At 39.3% G+C, this 19,217-nt stretch overlaps 1 protein-coding gene across 1 annotated transcript in view; it reads right to left on the bottom strand.

The window, feature by feature from the left end:
• Positions 1-625: 625 nt before the first annotated feature.
• The window catches only part of SLC35F1 (solute carrier family 35 member F1), a 249,613-nt gene continuing 231,021 nt past the window's right edge, over positions 626-19,217 (bottom strand). Inside the window, exon 8 of the mRNA XM_086461268.1 lies at positions 626-850. Within this exon, the coding sequence (XP_086317394.1) occupies positions 626-850 (225 nt within the window). The remainder of the gene's footprint in view (positions 851-19,217) is intronic.

Raw genomic sequence — 19,217 nt, forward strand, 5'->3', positions numbered from 1 at the left:
TATACCTATTCCTAGAATAGAGACGGATATTGTAAGTTGTCCCTTCTCTGGATTCATGGAACAGATTACCTAGAAAGGGCAACTAGACAGATAGCGCAGATGAAGTCATTGTCTTTCCCTCACCAAAGCCAAGGTGCTAGCAAAAATGTGTCAGGGTGTTGCTACCACAAGTAACCCATCTGTTTTGTGCAAACAAACAAATCTTAGAGAGAAATTAACAGTGACTGCACAAGTGTACTTACTGTTAAAAGGCGGCTTTTCCACAATTAGTGTGGCTTAGGCATAATATCACTCACTGGGTGCAAAATCACCCTTCTACGAATTTCTTTTTGTAATTTCAGTTTATATTTTGAGTATCTTTCACACGTAGTCTGACATTAACTGATTCTTATGCAGCAGTTTGTAATGCAAACGTGCTGCTCATATCGTAAACGAGGGACTGGCATCTCCTTGCAATGAACACCCTGGAACAATTAATCTGTATTTTTATGGGCTTTCTTTATTTGCTACCTTGCAGCTCACCCATGTAACTGCACCTGGTAAATACCTTTCTCTATGTACAATACAGAGATAATGGATATACGAGCTCCACTGAATCATCAGTAGGTGATCAACAGCCCTGGGTTTAAGCAACTCTAACGTGAGGCTCCTCTTCTGTCTCCTGCCCCAGGCTGGTGTATGTTACCGAAGGCTCCAGCTGGCTGGTGGCTGGCAGGTCTACAACAGGTCCTGAAGGGTTTCGGAACTGCTTGTACACCCGAGGATCCTGGGCTACGTAGGTGGACGTGGAGGAGTAGAGCACCAGCCCAACAAGGATAGTGAAGAACGACAACAAGTAAAGTCCTGAAAACTAAGCAGAAATAAGAGAAAAAAGAGTAGAGTCATTAGACACAGCACCGGTTATCCCGGACTCATGAAGACTCAGAGACAGGTGTAGGCACAGATCATTGTTTTGGCATGCGTGGCACAGAACAAACTGGGATGTCGACTTTTTATGGGAATGTCTCTTTGAAAGTCCATTTTCTCCCATCAACTCCCCTGTCTTCCATAACCAGCAGCTAACCAGTGCCTTCCCACGGCCCAGGCATATCAAGTATCGATCAGGTGGGACTTGGGAAAGCTGGGTTCTGGTCACAGATCCAAAGCTGATTTTGTTGTGCTGTTAGACAAGCCAACTACTCTGTGTCCAAGTTTCTACAGCTCCAGTGTGAGGTACTATAATCTACAGTTGTCTGACAGGTAGTGGACAAATCTGAAGTTAATTACAGCTAAACCACATGTCTGTGAAGTATAACATGCTGCTGGTAATATAAAAATACAATTAAATAAACATTTTTAAAAGCATTTAAAATATATATACTTTATATATATATATTTTAAGAAAGGCACTTAAAAAGCCCAACTGCAGCTTCTCTTGCTTGTAAACAGAGAGCCAATGCTAGAGTGAGATTGGACAAGATGAACTTCAGCTGTGAAACATGCTGTGGGTTGACCTCAAGAGGTTTGAAAGTACGTGTGGAGGGCCGTTAACTGAAAGCTCAAGTACACATGTTTTGGCACACAGCTCCATTAGATCAGAGGTCAGCCTGAATTTTCTAACATATCCAGACTCAGTGTTCCTGGACTAAAAATACAACACAACATTTTTGGCAATATGTTAGTCCTTGCAGATAAAGGTAAAGGCAAAAGCAGGGTTTCAAAAGCACAGACCATTCGATATTAGCTTTAGATACTGGGTTCCTGCTATGTGGGACACAAAAATGGCTTTAAGCCCATATGACTTGTCTCCCGATCCTAGACTACAAGGTATTTCTTCTTGGATGCTGTGTGTGAGAAGCCATGAAGGACAAATTGCATAGCCAGCTTTTTGGTGGTGATACAAACTGGGGATATACACATCAGTATTCAGTGTGACTTTAAAAAGCGCCTGTATTCTGCAACTGTCAGGGATCCATACTGAAACATCAACAATTAGCTGCAACCTGTTATTAGCTGCTTCATGAGGTATTTCACTGTTTTACATAAAGGCATTTGCAAGCCTGGGTTTTAATCCTAACCGGCTATGGTGCTTTGATGTTTGCCCAATTTGTTTTCTTTGGATCATTTTAGCACAGCACAAAATGGATGGACCAGACTATATTATCTAAGCAGCAACTTTTTAGCAATTTTGCTTTTTATATTTAAAGAAACAATCATTATGGTGAAAGCAAATTTTACTTAAGCTAACTTTGTAGTGATGTTAATCTGTTGTGATTTAAAAGACCTCCAGAACCTGTGTCCAGCTTCCTGCCTGAGGAAGCATTTGGCTTTTTTACCAAATCCACAGTATCTTTGAAAGCTTTGGCCATAGAACCCACAGGGCTGTATGTTTTTGTTTCCTGCAGCTAGTATGCACATTTTAGAGGGAAAGCACCACAACGGGCAAAGTTTAAAGCGTGTCAGAAGGCTTAAAGGGTAGGAAGAGTTCTGCTTTCCATTGGCTATTAATTGCTTTTTTTCCAGGAATATCACCAGGTCTTCACGTGTCACCTGGCAGTATCATTTGATGTCCCACTAGCCACAAAGACAGCGTCGAGCCTCACCCTGCATCTGCTGAAGGATTCCCCTTATGTGACATAGCTCTGAAAGGACTGTTTAGGCTTAGATCTCCCCCATGTGGCAATCAGACCCAAGTCAATAATTCCAAAGCATTTTCCAGCTGACTTTTTTCCCCCCTCCATTTTCAGTTCAATTTTGCTCTCAGCAGTTTCCCCCACCACCTTCCTCTTTGCATGTGAACTTGGGTACTGCTTGGCAGCAGTGGACTTGACTAAGCTGAAGCAAAACTCAGGAGCCAAATGGATCTACTTTCCCAAGCCAGGAACTAGTTCTGTAGTTTCCCACTGTCCCTTCTTCCCACCTTATGCCTGAATTTCTCATCCCAGACAGCCAGCTGGCTTGCTCCACTGTATAACCAGAGTGCCAGCTAGACTTGTGATTGCCTTGTGTCCTGCTGTGAGGAATCTCTGGGGCTTCCATCAGCTAAATGTGCCCCTTTTCCTGCTCTAGGAGCTGCCCAGTGAAAACCAATTCACTTTCGTCTCAGTTCGTGGCTCCAGCTCTACCATATCCCCCTCCTCCTGTCCATACCTCGCATTCCTCTCTCAGGGGCTCTCTGCCAGTGGGTTCTTTCACTCAGTAACATTCTCTCCATGGCAGTGTGTCCCTCAGTGGCAGCTCTCCAGCCTGGGAGAAAGGGTCTGGATGAAGCTGGGGGAAATCTAAACAAAGTCCTGTGAATCATTTGTCTTTGGCATCTACGTGCAGCTAGTGCAGAGAGATCTGGATGCTGACAACCCTATTACAGTTCCATTTTTACCTTCCATAGAAACAAGTTAAGGTTCAGGCTGAATTGTTTGCTGCAGCAGCTCTCTGCAGCACTGAAGCAGAAGGGCTGTTAGTAAGGTTAATAATATAGGAATATATACTTTAGGTATAGGAGAAATCTCCTTTTTTTGTCAATACTCTGTCAGATTGACCCGAAGCCCCTTGAAATCAATGGGTATTTTCCTCCTGTTAAAATGGCAGTGTGATGGGAAGATGCAGACTTAGATCATCAAATACAAAATTTGTTGTTCATTATACTGTGTTCCTCAGACTCTAGATGAAATCTGGGCTATTTTATTGAAGATAGGATTTCCAGGCATACTCTACTGCTATGTCTACATGTAGGTTTTGGAGGTTTTTTTATCTTGACCTGCAAACTTCATCTGCTGAGATCCACTATTAATAGACAGCAAAAAAGGGCACATTTCAAAACCAGCAGAAAGAGCTATTCCTAAGAAATGAAGTGAGAGAAGGTAATTTTTCATTGCTACCCTCTACACAACTGCAGTACCAAACTGAAGGCTCTCAGGAAGTGTGTAATTCTTCTCTTTGGCTAAAAAGCTACTTGAGAATGATATTTTGCTTCATTTTTCTGACTTATCTCTCGCTTTCTACAGAAACATATTTCCTCTAAGAAAAAATATTTTAAAAATATCTAGATTTGTACGTCTCTCCAAATCCCACTTCCCTCCATGCTAAACAGGATAACTGTAAGCTGTCCAAAGAGTAACACGGTCAGAAATGGTGTAGCTCAGATTAGCTAACGGGTATCACACACCCTAGAGTAAGCAACAAAAAAAATAATTCATGTTTCTATATCATTAAATAATTTTACTATAGATTTTGTATCTACACATATAGGTACATATGTATATATGCTTGCTTATCATGTAGTTTATTAAAAGACCGGATGACTTTGTGATTAAATCAATGATCTAACACTCTCAAGCCCTAGGACTGATTTTCAGCCTATGAATTTCTTTTGTGAATCAAACTTACTTTAGATGACCCTCAGTTTCTTACCCATTTTAAAGAGACAGTAACACTTGGTTACTGAATAAAGATGGGCTCACAGCATAAAAATGGGAAATAGGGATTATCATCCTCTGAGGAAAGGCAGAGACCTCCTTTGCAGAGAAAAACTAAGTGACTTAGTTACAATAACATTTAATTTCATCACTGACATGAACGGCATCTGCCAAAACTTACTGAGTAGTCAATTCAAATAGTTAAATCAGCCCTGCAGATCTCACCATGGCTGCTCCGCTTTGACATTCCCAACCAAAAGTATTCAATATGGAACACGTGATTATATTTACAAACATAAAAAAATTAGGAAAATGTAAAACCCATGTCTTCTCTAGACATTATTTAGTACCTGTGGTGAAAACAGCTTAGACCAAACTACCATTAATTTTAGATGCCTGTCAATTTGAAGATAAAACATACAAAGCAAAACCTAGACAAATGTAACAAGACAAGATGTATAACAAGATTTGCTCAGTCTATCAAATCCCGCACTGATTCTGGGGGAGAGGATGCTTCTGGTATTTACCTAAGAGACATTCCTTAGGGACCCAGTACTTGAATGCATTTGCCCAGCTGAGCTTAGCAGAAGAGCTAATGGCATCTGATGGCTTAGCTGCAGGAACAGGGGTCTCGCTCCTTGCTCTGGTATGTGCTACTGCAGAACCCTGCCAGAAAACCACTGCAGCAGTAAGGTCTAGATGACCACAGAAAATATACAGTGAAATCAGTCTGACTTTGTTATCCACATACAAAGACTTTTATATTAAAAAAGAACAGAACCCAAACATATCTGTAGTGTTTGTTGTCTTTTTTTTTTAAATAAAATACCTTACAACAGTGCTACATACAACTGTGGATGACATTTACAAAACCCATTTGAAATTTAGTCTAGTATTTTTGTTCCAAGTGAATCAAAATCACTCATTTTGGGAGTAAGTCAAGCACCACAAGATTTCTAAAATAAAGACGATGAACATAAAGGTATCTGAAAACTTAAGATTCTTAAAAATCCAGAATGAATTATTAAAAATTTCAAAATTTGCTTTCCAGTAGTTCTTATCCTCTACTTATCATTATCCCTCTGTGCAAAACTTGTCTTTCATTATCCTTAAAGCATTACAGCTAAAACATTTCTACCATTTCCGCTTGAGATTCTTACGCTTTACATCAATCCCCTTGAAAAGGTAGGTGCAAAAGAAACTTCTTGATGGTGAGCAAACAGTGCATCTGATTTCATCATCTTTAGCAGTGATAAGACAGTAACAGTAGAAGAAAAAAAGAAAGGAAAACTGTTCGGAAGGCAGTAAATTTATGCCTGGGTCTGGAGAGAGCGAGTCATTCTTCAGTGCACAGATCATGACTTCAGAAGGGAAAGCAGGAAGAAAGGGCATAGAAGAATCGCTGTATCACAGCTAGGAAATGCTGCACTGACTGACTGCTGCAGAGGGAATTTGCAGACAAGCAGTTCTGACTGTCACAGATGTCCACATCCACGTTACTGCTGACACTAGGGCAAAACAATATCCAAAGTGACAAAACGAGACAGATGTGAGTCTGCAGAAATGCCCACACAGACAAAGAAACTCAATCATTTGCTAATTTTGGTTTTTCACTCAGCTATCATGATAATGATCATGACCATTATTACAACGGTTATGAAAATGCAAATTCTCTTTTACTCAGTCCACTGAACTGGAAATAGTCCGCAGGAGCAGACTATTGGAGCTGCAGCGCTCCAGTTCCATTTGTATTTCACAACAGCAGCCGTAGATGGAATGAATCTCTTGGTTGGTAATATGAAGCCCAGCTCCTAGCCTATGGCAACCCAACTGTGCTTTTTAAGTCTTTAAAAGGAATTTTTTTCTTACAGGACTATTTGAAAATTTAGAATTGTCATGTTTCACATATTCAGTGATAAAGTGAAATGGAATAACTACCGTTTGCCCTATCTTGTCTAGAAATTTTCCACATTTCGACAAAAATGAATAAGGAAATCAGGTCTATTAATTCAAATTTTAAACCTTAGAGAGAAGTGATCTCCTCAGAATCACACTGATGAAGAGGGACAAAAATGTAAGTATCAGGTGGAATTCGTTTAGTCCCATATTTCTATTGACACCCTCCATGCTCTCCAGACTGGCAGTTCCCACCACCATCTTATTCCAGTCAGTGGGTCTGTGCAGTCTGATGCACCTCTCTGTTTTCAGAACTAATTCAGTTGGTAGCATATGCTGCACAGCCCATCAAAGCTAAGGCCAATAGGGGTTCCTGGACCAACTTATGTCTTTTCCCCCTGGGTAATTTCACATGTGAGTACCTGAGCAGGCTGAGCGAAGGGAGTTGAAACCAAATTTCTCTCATTATCTTTTATAGAGCAAACAGACATTTCTACTCTGTTTGACGACTTGATCAAGAAACTGAGCTTCTTTTCACACAGTTTTCTATTTTCACCTCCAACATAGCAAATGAAGTTCACAGTGACCAAGCGCAGAAGTTGCGCTGTGGGATGCACGCTCTCCAGCCAGCAGCAATACCAGGAAGGGTGAGGGCTCTGAGAGCTATGAATTTGCACAGTGCTTCCGTCTGTGTAGCTGGATATTACAGACCTATAACTTTATTAATAGGAACAGGAGCCAGCATCCTAGTAATAGCTCATAGTGCTCTCTGGTGACTCCCTTAGCTCAGACCCACGAGCACTGTGACTCACTCAGACTATTGCTGACTATTTTTGTCTCAGCCTGCAAGGAAGAGGTCCCCTTGGGGACCAACAGTGAAACACAGCATTTTGTGAAATACAAATGGAACCAAACACCAGAAGGGCTGCTGTGAGTTTTCCAGACTGCGTTTGAACGGATAAAAGTTGTCCACCTGAACCACCATCCACCTGATGTCCTGTCAGATCTCTCAGATCTTTAATCTAGAGATCCCTAAGGGCACTCAAACACTGAGGTATGGTTTAGCATGCCTTCTTAGCTCTCCAACTGCAGAAGCTTGAATGCACAAGCAGAAGCATTAGTTCTCTTGCTGCGAAGGATACCAAGGGATGCTGGACAGCTTCAATAAAGATGATAACTTCTGAGCAGCAAGTCTGTCCCCTACCACCAGGATTGCATTATCTTCACGTTTTAATGATCTTTAGCTGTTTCCAAGGCAAACTGTGAGGATATAGTCTTAAATGATGTCTTGAGGTCCTATCTTGCCCTCTGAACTCAGCTGGGATGCAAAGTGAAATTTGTAGCTAGCTCTTCCACATCTCTTTTCTTCCCTGTCCATTGGTAGTCACATAAGCTTTTCACTGGATGAAGGAGGCTTGAGTTGCAGGGCATGTCTCAACACATCATTACTGCTCATGCCAGCCAGAACCCAAAGCAAGAAGCATCTGGCTTGCTTGAGCGACAGTGAAAACCTGACATCGGCCTCATTGTGACTTGGTGAAAACAAAGAAGCCAAAGTTTTTCCTCTGTCATTTCACACAAGAGAGAAAGGCCATACTCCTCAATTCCTGCTGCCTGCTTGCATCCTCAGTGTGCTCTAACTCATGAAATGCTGCCCATTACTATGGCTTACACTGAATCGCAAATGTTGCATAGAAATTGTGATGTGAGGCAATCATATGACACATTTTCTGTATTTTCCAGTTGATTCTCAAAGACCCTATTCTAGTGCTTGCAGGTTTTACTGTAGGTGAAACATAGTGGTCCATGCCTTCTGTCATATAGCAGTGCCCTCTTTTTCAGTTCTTGCATGGTATTTGCTGGTGGGCCCAGTTTAACTGGTAAGATAGTGGTAAGTGGGTAAGTCCTAAGCTCTCAGATGCTGACGTTATCTACATGGGAGAAAAATGAGGAGGGGGTTACCAGAAAACCATCACCACAAATTCTGTTAAAATTTGGGAAACTTCATAGTTTTACTGGAATTCATTGGTGGAATAAAACAAACTTACGGAGCAAAATCTCCAAGGTTGACTTAGGCACCTCTAAGGCAAATACTGGGCTTGCACAAACCTGAACGATTTAATGCTGCTCAAATGGTACCATTAGAAAAATTCCACAGTCAACTGTCTTTTCTAAATATGTGCCTGTTAGGGCAAAATGTTTGTGTGAAATGGCTTGTCTTTCTTTCCTGGGTGCTGGAAGAGATGAGAATTCTGCTTTCTCTTCTGTTTCCCTTTGTTGCCTCTGCGATCAGATGTGAAGAAAAAATGAGCCTGTGTTCAGTACCCCTGCAGTACTAGCAGTCTGTCTAATTAAAAAGTGCAAGGTAGAATGAGTCCTGCAATCTGTTTTAATCTTATATTATCTACATAGGAAAGAGATTTTTATGTGAAGTTAAAACACTTATATTATACTGCTCTAATTTCCTGTGAGCATCCTTACCGTGGGATAAGGGGGCTTCATTTCTGGTTATTTTATATCAATCACTTGGCAAGGCAGTTATCCTTTTAAACATTCGTAATACCAAAAGGAGGAGTACAACAGAAATGCTTATGAAAATAAAAACCATTTCCCCTCCTCACTTTTACCTTTCAACATTCTTTGCCGGTTTGCTCTGTCAGCTGTCAGTTGCCATGTGTCTTTCTGGTTTCGTGTGTAAGTATTTAGCACAGTAGCAGCTGTCTGCTGTGCTTGATTCTCTGTTACTATATATGAGGCTAATTGTGTTCAGTGTGTTCAAAACCAAGGTTACAATAATTGATTCATACTGGATCTTTTGTCTACATTTTCCTGCTGAATCTAACAGTATACTCCTACAGAAATGCTCTCCCAGAATGGCATTCTTTTCTCTTGGCCATACAAATGGGGAGCACTCCTACCCTAAGAAACAAGGAATGTGCAGCTGCAGTTACCCTTACCACCAGTGACTACATAAACTGTCTGTAGGGAGTATGATATGGCTGTTTTGCATCGAGGTTCTCCATGGTCTGGTGCATTTGCTGCAGGCTACGTGAGGCTAAACTTCAGGAGTTCTAAGAGCTCTCAACTGAGACTACTCACAAGACGGGCACACAAAGGAATCAGAATGGAGAGCACAACCTGAGCCATCAAATCCAACCCCCCATTACGGCATACAGTCAGATCACATACTCCATCTGGCAAATACACCCTGTCCTCCTGCAAGCATTATTAGGGTTTTTGTCCACTCCCCCCGAATCTATTTGAAGTCTGTTCTGAAACATCCCTGCTACAATAGCCAAAAAATCCCCCTAATTTCTGTTCCAAATTTATGCATTCTCAGTTTCCACCCATATGTTCTTATGTCTTTAGCTCAAATAATTTTCCTTTCCTCCCTGTGAATTTATAGGTTAATTTATATGTATTGAGGTACCACAGTCCCTCCCAGTCTGTCAGAAATCAAAGCTATGCCACATACAACAAAGATTTTTTAGGACTTGCACATTCAGCACATCGTTAGCAGACACACAATTACTCTGTCAAGGCTGTGGAGCAGCTAAGAGAAAAAGCTGTGTTTGGCCCTTTTGAGATGACCAAAAAAAATCTCTGGTAAGTTTTCCTGTCTTATGGCATTAGTAGTTCTCCATCAATACTAGAAATACCTACATTGACCGATTTGGAAACAGCTTTGTCACAACTGTGCTCAAATTTCTTACATCTGTTGCCATAGACTTTACCTCGCACTTCGTGCTTCATAGCATTTCTCAATGTCATCCAGTTCTTGTTGCCTGATTATTTTAATCCTTCTTCCTACTGAGGGTGCCAAAGCTATTTCTACAGTCACTACACAAGACCAGTCTCCAGACCAGCTCTTCGGGACCTGCATCAGTGAGCTCCTTCTAGCAAGCTGTTTCTCTCTCAGCACATTGCCTTGTCCTTTATCCTCATTAGCCAGTTTCTTACCTAGCTTCCAATCTTTACAGTGCTAATCCTGTTCCTTAGCTTAATTGATAATTTTCTAAACCGCACTGTACAAATGCCTTGCAGATTAGTTCTACCATTTGACTTTTGTCTACAAAAATCTGCTAAATTATCAGACAGGCAACAGATTTAGATTGGATGATTTACATATTGTGAACCAGGTTGCATTTTATCCAATTTTCCATTTATCTCCATGTGTCCCTAATTATTCCTCCCTGGTGTCTACTCCTGATTTTAATTTATTGTCAATTTCATATACAATTCTTCCAACTGTCTATATTCCCAGGGTGGAAAGTACTCAGATTATTGTGTTCTGTTTCTACTTCTGATGTAGTAATTTCCATTTCTATTAATAATTATGCATTATCTTCAAGGTTAACTCTTTGTCCTTACTGAATGTGACAGAAGGTCCCAATTTTGTTTTGGTGCCAAAGGTTGTTTAATTTTGGCCTCTGCTATCTTTGCATAGCAAAACTATTTCTTTTCTACATATACAAAAAGAACTTTTTGCTGTTTGTTTCACTTTCTTCTCCATTGCCAAGCTTGGTTTATCTTTTACAGCAATTAGACTTTACTCCTTCTCTTTTTCATCTGCACAGTATCAGTTTTCTTTTGTGATTATTCTTTGTTCCTTGCTTTCTCTCTATTTATTTCTAACTATTTTTTTAAAAGGATGGTTTGTCCAGTCGCATCTGGAGCTCTCCCCTACACGTTCTCCTCTCATACTTCAGATACAAAATCCAGATTACTGTACGTCAAAGCTATTTCAAATCTCCTTCAGACTGATCATGAGCCTTTTAAACACCTGAAGATACTCTTGATTGCTAAACTTAACACATGAGGTGGTGGGAAAACTCCAGAACTTTACTCCAGTAAATTAAGATAAGTTGCTCAGCAGCAGTGCTGATGACAAGCATCTATCCCATATCATGGGTTTGAAAGCTTCCAGTTTAGTGAGAAGGGGGAGTTTAGACAAAGAGAAGATGCTTTTTGAAGACTTTCTAGCAATTAATGAAATTTTTCTAGCAATTTTTCTAACAATTAATGAAAAACCCTACTGCTTAGATTGAAAGCATGTAGAAGTGATATCTTCTGACTGATGTTATGTCTGCCTGTTGATTCATTCCTTCATTTTGATAGGAAAAGGAAGGTAACTTGGATACTTTGGAAGGTAATTTGGCTGGTAGGAGGCACAGCTGGAGTAAGCACTCTAATCCAGTTAGTTAATTAAAACAGATAAATGAATTAATTTTCAATTTTACATATATTTCTTCCCAGCAGCTCATGGACCATGTGGATGGCCAGGTATAATTCTTAACACACTTCCTAAATATTGTACCTTCTTTTCTGGTCACTTCTGGAAATAAGGACTTACTCAATTCTATAAGAAATCTCCAAATATATAATGCGGCTATTGCATTTAACCCTTACCATTTGCTTTCAAAGACAATTCTGTCTACATCTCTGGGGAACTTCTAGCCTTTGTTTCCATGTGCTAAGGTGGAAGTAGTATTCAATTTGAAGAATCATAATTTGAAAATCTGTAGATTTTCAGTAACCGAACCTTATTTAAGCTTTTGAATGCAGCTGCTGTTTTGCTAATTCATGACTTTTTTTTTGTCTGTCTCCTCTGGGTTGCAAATTGTTGCTGAGGTATACAACTTGATGCATTCGTTGTACTCCCTTGTCTTCAAAAGCATGCTTGACTCGGGAAATGCTGAGGTTCTCATTTAATTTTATTTTTTTTTTCCAGCAAATAATTATCAAACTAAGCCTCTTGGTCTTTGTTTTCATACTCATTGAGTATCATTTAGAAAAAATATGTTGTCGGTAAGATCCAGCTCTTTTAATAGGATGACTTTGTTACGTTTTTCTGTCTGCGCTTTTTCTTGTAATAAAGAAAAATGCAGTATTTGTTACAATATTTTTTGCTTTCTGCAGTTCATTCAAACCATTTTCTTGTTCTCTGTTGTTATGCGTTTGTATTGCTCCACTCCCACAAATTTCCTTTTTCAGCCCATGCTCACCAGCACCTTTGAAACCTGTATGGTTTTGTTGAAGACTTATCGTTCAAGAGTTAATTATTTCCAGTAACAGGAAGATTTCTGCTGATACGCCTGCATTTTCAAGTTGGGTAGAATTATAAGCACTTCACCTTTACCTTCCACATGACTCCGCACTACGTTTTCCAAAATACTATTTACTTCATTCAGAGTATAAGAATTAAATTTCATAATGTACTCTGTGGTATATTTAAGAGATGTCTGAACAACTTCTTCCTTATATCTAAACACAAAACTAATTCAAACAAGGTAATATATTATTTCTCTTCCCATGCTCAAAGCCCATTGTTATGATACTTGGCTTTTTGCATTTCTTTAAGTTAATAATATCCAATTATTAACTCCAAATGAAAATGATTGATGGATGGAGGCCTTATGCTAAACTTAAGGATACCATTGCATATTTCACCAGTACAACGCTGTTGGCTCCCTTTGGCTGCTGTAGTGCTAATGTGTCTGGAGCTTTGTTGAGCCTGAGGGCAGAGGTGGGGATTGAAGAGACTAGTGGGATTGCCTCTTCTGACTGTGGACAGCAGTGACTTCAAATTACATAGAAAATGAAACAGCAACCTGAATTACACGCCTCCCCCCCCCCCACCCAATTCCCTAACCATTTCTCATTATTTCTCTAAAAAGTGCTCCCCATTAGCTACCCCTGCTAAGAAAGCAGTGAAGACTTGGGTATGACAGACTTAGCATTCTGCAAGGTATTGAAAATCCAGGTCCCATGACAACAACGTGAATTACCGTCTTCAAGCAGTCAAAGTATATTCCTGTTATTTATCTACATTCAACTCATTCTCCAAAGACAATTCTTGTTCAAGACACTTAAGAAAGAGTATTTTAAAATAACTGAAAGCAATACCAAACCTCAGCCTAACATCATCTGTATAGAGAAATGTCAGTGTTGGAAACTTGTAATCCTGTGGTTCCTCTTCATTTTGTATAAAAAAAAATAGAGGAAACTAATAGGTTCTATGCTAGGACTTAAAAACTTTGTTCATTATTTTGTTGAAAAATAACAGCTTCCCACTATAAGGCGCATAAACCACTTTCCCAGTGCCTTGAAGGTCAGAGCTCTTAGAGTGGTTCATTACAAGTCAGTCTGACCATCGATTTAAGCAGATTACATAGGCAGATATACTGTCTCTTTTCTTTCTCTGGGGACTGTCAGTGAACAGGCTGATTTTACACACTTGTTTACTACAGTTAACATTTACATTCTTTTTTCATTTCATGTATTCTTTTAAGTAGTCAATATCCATTAGGCAATTTGCTATCCACTATGGCCAAAGGCAGAACTCAGCCACATAGTGGTGCTTTTTTCCCCCTGGTTGGATTGTCAGTATAAACTACTTCTTACTTCAGTCTGAAATTGGTTCTGTTTAGTGATTATATGAGTTTCAATTGGCTTCAAACAACTTTTATACAAATGAAAATTTACATGTGTACCTACCTTATGCATATATTTAAAAGGAGTATAAATGTGTCAAATTGAAAAGCTCTTTTGAAATTGCAAACCCATCTTTTAACATTTTAACATTTAAGCTATGCAGGAAGATGTGATACTGAGATATAGAAAGATTTGATTCAAAAGTTTCACACCATAAAAAGCAGGGAGAAATGGAGAAAGAAAAGAAATATTAAGACCATCTAATCATTGACGCAGAAACCCAAAAACCATACTATGAGTTGACAATAAGGTGTGGAGAAGCAAGGCACGGAACAGCATTATTGCCATTAAACCCTGTTAACCAGGCATTCACTAAGAACACTAAGAAATCTAAATTACATAGTTAAGAGAATATAAACCCATGCATAGGTAGGTTGATCAACTCCTAGCTGTCCTCTTGCTCAAATTATGAACTAGTTCCTGGCTAGGAAACCAAACCGTTGTTCTGCAATTAAAGAAAATTAAAAAATTCCTAAACTGAGATGCGAAACAGAAACTGAAGATCGTTTAAGAACAGAAATCCTGCATTTGCTTCTCTTACGAAAAACCTAAAGCTGTTGTTTCTAAAACAAAGTATTCTTGCTGGAAACTCTGGCAACTGCTGACTGCAGCTGCCAGGATTATCTCCATGGCAGATGTCTGGAAGCCTTCAAAGCTCCTTCTTGGAGTTCTGGGATGCCTAATGCAGAACTGAGATTTGTTCTCTGACTTCCAGAATCCATGAGCTGCGTAACTCGTGTTTTCTTGTGCCTGAGATCTTCCAGTCCTAGGATACCTGGCTGAAAATGCTAGAAAATGTGAGCTGCTGCAACCTCATAGATGAGCCAGCAAAACAACAGTCAGGGTCTGAGAAATGCCAACCTGTGTTTCCTTGGGAGCATACTGAAACCAGGATCTTTTCACTTAGCATTTCTGTTTTGATAATTAGGCATTTCCAACAAAAAAAAACTTTTGCAAGAAAACTCCTAACCAGTTCTATTGTGAGCAGTCTTTTTACATGAGACCAAAAAAAAAAAAAAAAAAACCACCAAGCTAAAAGCCCTGTAAACAACCTACAAAACTTGACATTTATGATGACCTAGTGTTTGAAAAAACATAATTGAAATTAAAGCTTTCATCATAACTTCTACAATACAAATGCCACATCTTTTACACTCTTTTTGTTGGCTCCAAAACAGTTAGTATCCATATTTCACTATTCATGCTTTGCAACTAATTAATCTATTGCAAGGTAACACTGTGAAAGGAAGAGATATCCTTTTAACAATGCAGTATTTTCAGAAAGCTGCCATATCTGTGCTATGTTGTTAAACATCTACTGTCAGACTGTGCAACATCTCGGTGGGAGTAATTTCATTTTCTAGGTTCTACTCTTTTTTTGTTATTTTGCTTCGTAGCTTTTTTATTGTATGGCACCCTGCACCCTCAGACAAAGGGTGAGTGGCTGTGGCCCTTTCTGTCACAGGAATACACATTCAAGGGTGACCAATGACACACCTAACTCATTTCCACTTCAAGATAGCTCTTCAAATATAGATGCCTAACTATTTTCTAATTGATTATAATTTGGAGGAGGAAATTCAAATAAATAAATAAATAAATTTAAAGAAATCTGAAAAAGAAGCTTTTAAAATGCTACTTAGATGAAAGGCATGCAGACAGCTTCATAGGAACAGAGCTGTTGAGAGGGAGTCTCACTGTAAGAAATTTAGTACTCTGGAAAAGAAAGGGAAACATGCAAGTAGTTTTCTGCACATTAGCAATGGCATAAGGAATTAACAATTTATCCTCATTATTACCAAAGGCTCAGAAGCCTTAACCAGGACAAAGGCCCTGTGAGACTAAATTCCATTTGAGCAGAGAGTTTATGGATCAAACAGCTTGCATATCCAATTTCATCAGGAAAATATCCTAAAGCATATGAATGAGGAAGGAATAATGTAAGAAACTGTTGTTTAGCCGGCACTGCCTGCTCTACTAGAAATAATGATGCACCACTGACAACAGCACTGTCAATGTTTAAAATCCATAGATGTCGGTCCCCTAACAAGTGCAAGCGAAGAAAAGGACCTTACTGATTTCAGCTTATACTTGCAGGTATGTGTTTTTTTTAAAAAAAAGTGAGAACATCATTTGAAGTATTTTCTCAGCTTGGTCAGGTGGTTGAGAAAAGTCTCTCTGGTGTTTATGGATGGCTGCCAAGTAAAAATCAAACAAACAAATAAACAATCCTTCCCCAAACCAAACCAATTCTGCCCCCTGTTCCCAAGCCACAGACATCGCGTCCATCCTTCACTACCAAAAAACAAGACTGTCTGAAGCATATAAAGCCAAGAAGGCATGTTTTTTATTTCCACAGTCATGAAACTGTGATTTTCTTTTTTGAGATTATTCCTTGAGTGGCAGGCTTTCCTAATTTAGGAAAATGAACTGAAGTTCACTGAAGTCAGCAGAAAAGCTCGTACTGGCTTCAACGATTTGGATCAGGATGGCAAAGTACATGCTTTTAATGGATGCTCCTAATTCTTCTCCTTTGCTTCCTGTAAGGGCCAAATTTTCATCTCAGTGAAGCCTATGTAAATCCCCCATTCATGGGCATTGCTTCAGCTCTGTGCTGGCAAAAATGAAATTGGAACTTACTGCCCCCAACTTGTACCTTCCCTTCTCCATTATGTTAAAACCCAGTCTCCTTCATGGCTTGTTTCTTGATGTAATGGGAAGGCTGTCATCTGCTCCCTTCCATTGCAGGGACTCTGATGTCAGAATTAGCATTGAAAAGTCATTGTTAGAAGCATCAGTAAGTATCAGCAAAAGAGCTTTCAGCTAGCATCATTTCAGATTTCTGGTGCTGAAAGGTTTTGAGTATCATGTTTATTTGCGTAGCCAAGTCCTTTGTCACAGATACTCTCCACAATTCTAAATCAAGATATATGACTTCCTTGATATATTATGAAATATATGCATTTTCTTCATTTGGAAATTGCTACTATATCCAGAAATTCTGACTTTTTATAGTTGCATCTTGGATAAAATAATGAATGAATTTGCCAAGTCAGAATATAATTAATTGTGCTTGGCTTGCTAGATATCGATATAATATAGTGAGACTCGACCTGCTGGTGCAGAACACAATCAGTATGCATGCTCTAGCTGGTGGAAAACATAAAATAAACTGCTCAGATTATTTAGTGAGAACCTACTTTGCTTAGAATGACTAAAGCACAACATATGGCTTACAAATTAAAAGTATGAACTTTAAAAATTCACATAAAAATAAAGCTAAGGCTGAGATTAAAACAGTAAAAAAGAACACCTCCTAGGAGAAAAACAAAAGTTCCAACCCCGTACACCCAGAGACCTGGCCCTGAATTTCCCAGCACCACTGATTTCGGTGTATCCATGGCAAAGAACAGCTGCCGTAGTCTCTGACAGGGCAAGGACAGTCCTGTTACTCAGAACACCAAATTTCCTCCGTGCTGTGCCTAGACGTCCCTCTACACAGAATATCTCACATCTGTGTTGCATCCTTCTGTCTGGTTCCAAAGCTGTTTACCATCATGTCTATACATAGAGAAAGCATGGGTGCAACCCAACCAGCAAAGCAGCCCCTTGGCTCTGCTGCACAGGCTCTTTCCCCACACTGGGGACTCCTCCTGCCTGGGTGGGGTAGGAAAGAGCCTTACACAGGCTGGGCTTTAGTACTCCCAGGAACACTGAAGTTCATACAAAACAAGAAATCAAGGCAAAGCTCAAACCAAAAGATGAGTTTGAAAGACAAAAGGTGAAGATGAATGTGATAGTACAGGGTAACATAACAATCATCATCATTGCCACCACCACCATCATCATCACCATCTGTTAAGTTTTAGGACTCTGATGGCCTTTTTTTTTTCAAAGCAGAAGATAATTGAATCGTGCTTAAAAAGAAGGTAAAATGAGAACAGATACCTAGAAAATTTTGGAACATCAAAATTCTATAAAATGTATCACTATGGTGAGAATTTAAAAAAAATGATTGAAGATATGGAGTTGTATACATAAATGCTATGGCAGTGGCCAATATTCAGCCACCAAAAAGGCCAGAATATCCTTATCCACTGGAATATTTGGAATCAATTATTGACTACAGAAGAACTAAAAAGAGAGCTTTTATTTGGGGGATGTAGATAATTTTAAGAATGATGCACTACAATCTAGTCATCTATCTCAAATTGAAAGTCATAAATCATTACCTTTTTAATACAATAACACCTTGAAAAATTAACATCTTGAATTACAAGTGTATCACCAGAGTTGTGTGAAGTTAACATGCTGTATTTCTAGCTTCCATGGGCCCAGGAACAGTTCAATGCGCTGCAAAGATATCTACATATGGGGTAAAAATATTAATGTATCTGTTTATAAACTCACTGTCCTGCATGACATGATGTTGCAAGTCTGTATTATTAAAAAATGAAATGCTAATGAATCACAACACTTAAATGCAATCTTCTCCTCAGTTTGGTTTCAGAGGCTCTAAAGCCCAGTTAAACTAATTTCCTGCATTTTCCATGGATTTTCATAGATTTACTGCTATAGGTGCAATAAACCTATCTGGTGATAAAAGTAGCAGCACAGGGAAAAAGTTGTAACTGTTTCTTGGAAGCCTCATAAAATTATATTCTGCAAGGGGCACTAAACAACTCAGTTGATCTTAATTCAGCATAAAACCATTTGCTTCCCAGTGAAGTGGGGCTGTGCCTATTGGCCAGTGCAGCAATAAGCAGAAGGAGCTGCATATCTGAAGGAGACATACAGCTGGGCTGGGAACGAAACAACTTTTTAGAATCTAGAAAACAAGCAAGTATGCATAGTCTTAGGAGGGGAATTAATTCAGATCTTTTAATGTTAACATATTAGACTTCATTATTGAGTGCAAGTTGCACATTTCACAGTTCTACTTCCTCATATAAAATGACACCTGGTAGTAAACCAGGAAGAAAAGGAGGAGGTGATCTGACTAAGGATAAAAACATGGTAACGAAAGAAGTAATCAGATAACTAAGTGGGCTTTTAAACCTAGATGATCTCTGAACATAGCTTCTCTTTTCAAATTTCCTCATCAAGTTTGAATGGTATGAAAGGAGACACTAACAGCTCAGGAAGTTGATACTATGTTTCAGTTAAAGGCCCTTCAAGTCCTGACAAAGGTCTTCTCCTTATCAGCACTGCAGCTGGGAAGAACAAAGGAGAGACACACATGAGTTATATGGATTGAAGGATGAGTACAAACCACAAAGGAAAAGCAGTGACCAAAAATGTAAATACAGTCTTACTATCTACAGGGTAAGCAGGCTTCCTGGAGAAATGGAGAGACAAAAGCATTGCACTAGGTGCTGGAGGGATCTTTCCTGCTTCTCAAGTTGAAATGACTACCTCAGGATGAAATCCAAC

The sequence above is a fragment of the Leptosomus discolor genome, chromosome 2 (assembly GCF_034619465.1).
Source record: "Leptosomus discolor isolate bLepDis1 chromosome 2, bLepDis1.hap2, whole genome shotgun sequence".
In the NCBI taxonomy this organism is placed as follows: domain Eukaryota; kingdom Metazoa; phylum Chordata; class Aves; order Leptosomiformes; family Leptosomidae; genus Leptosomus; species Leptosomus discolor.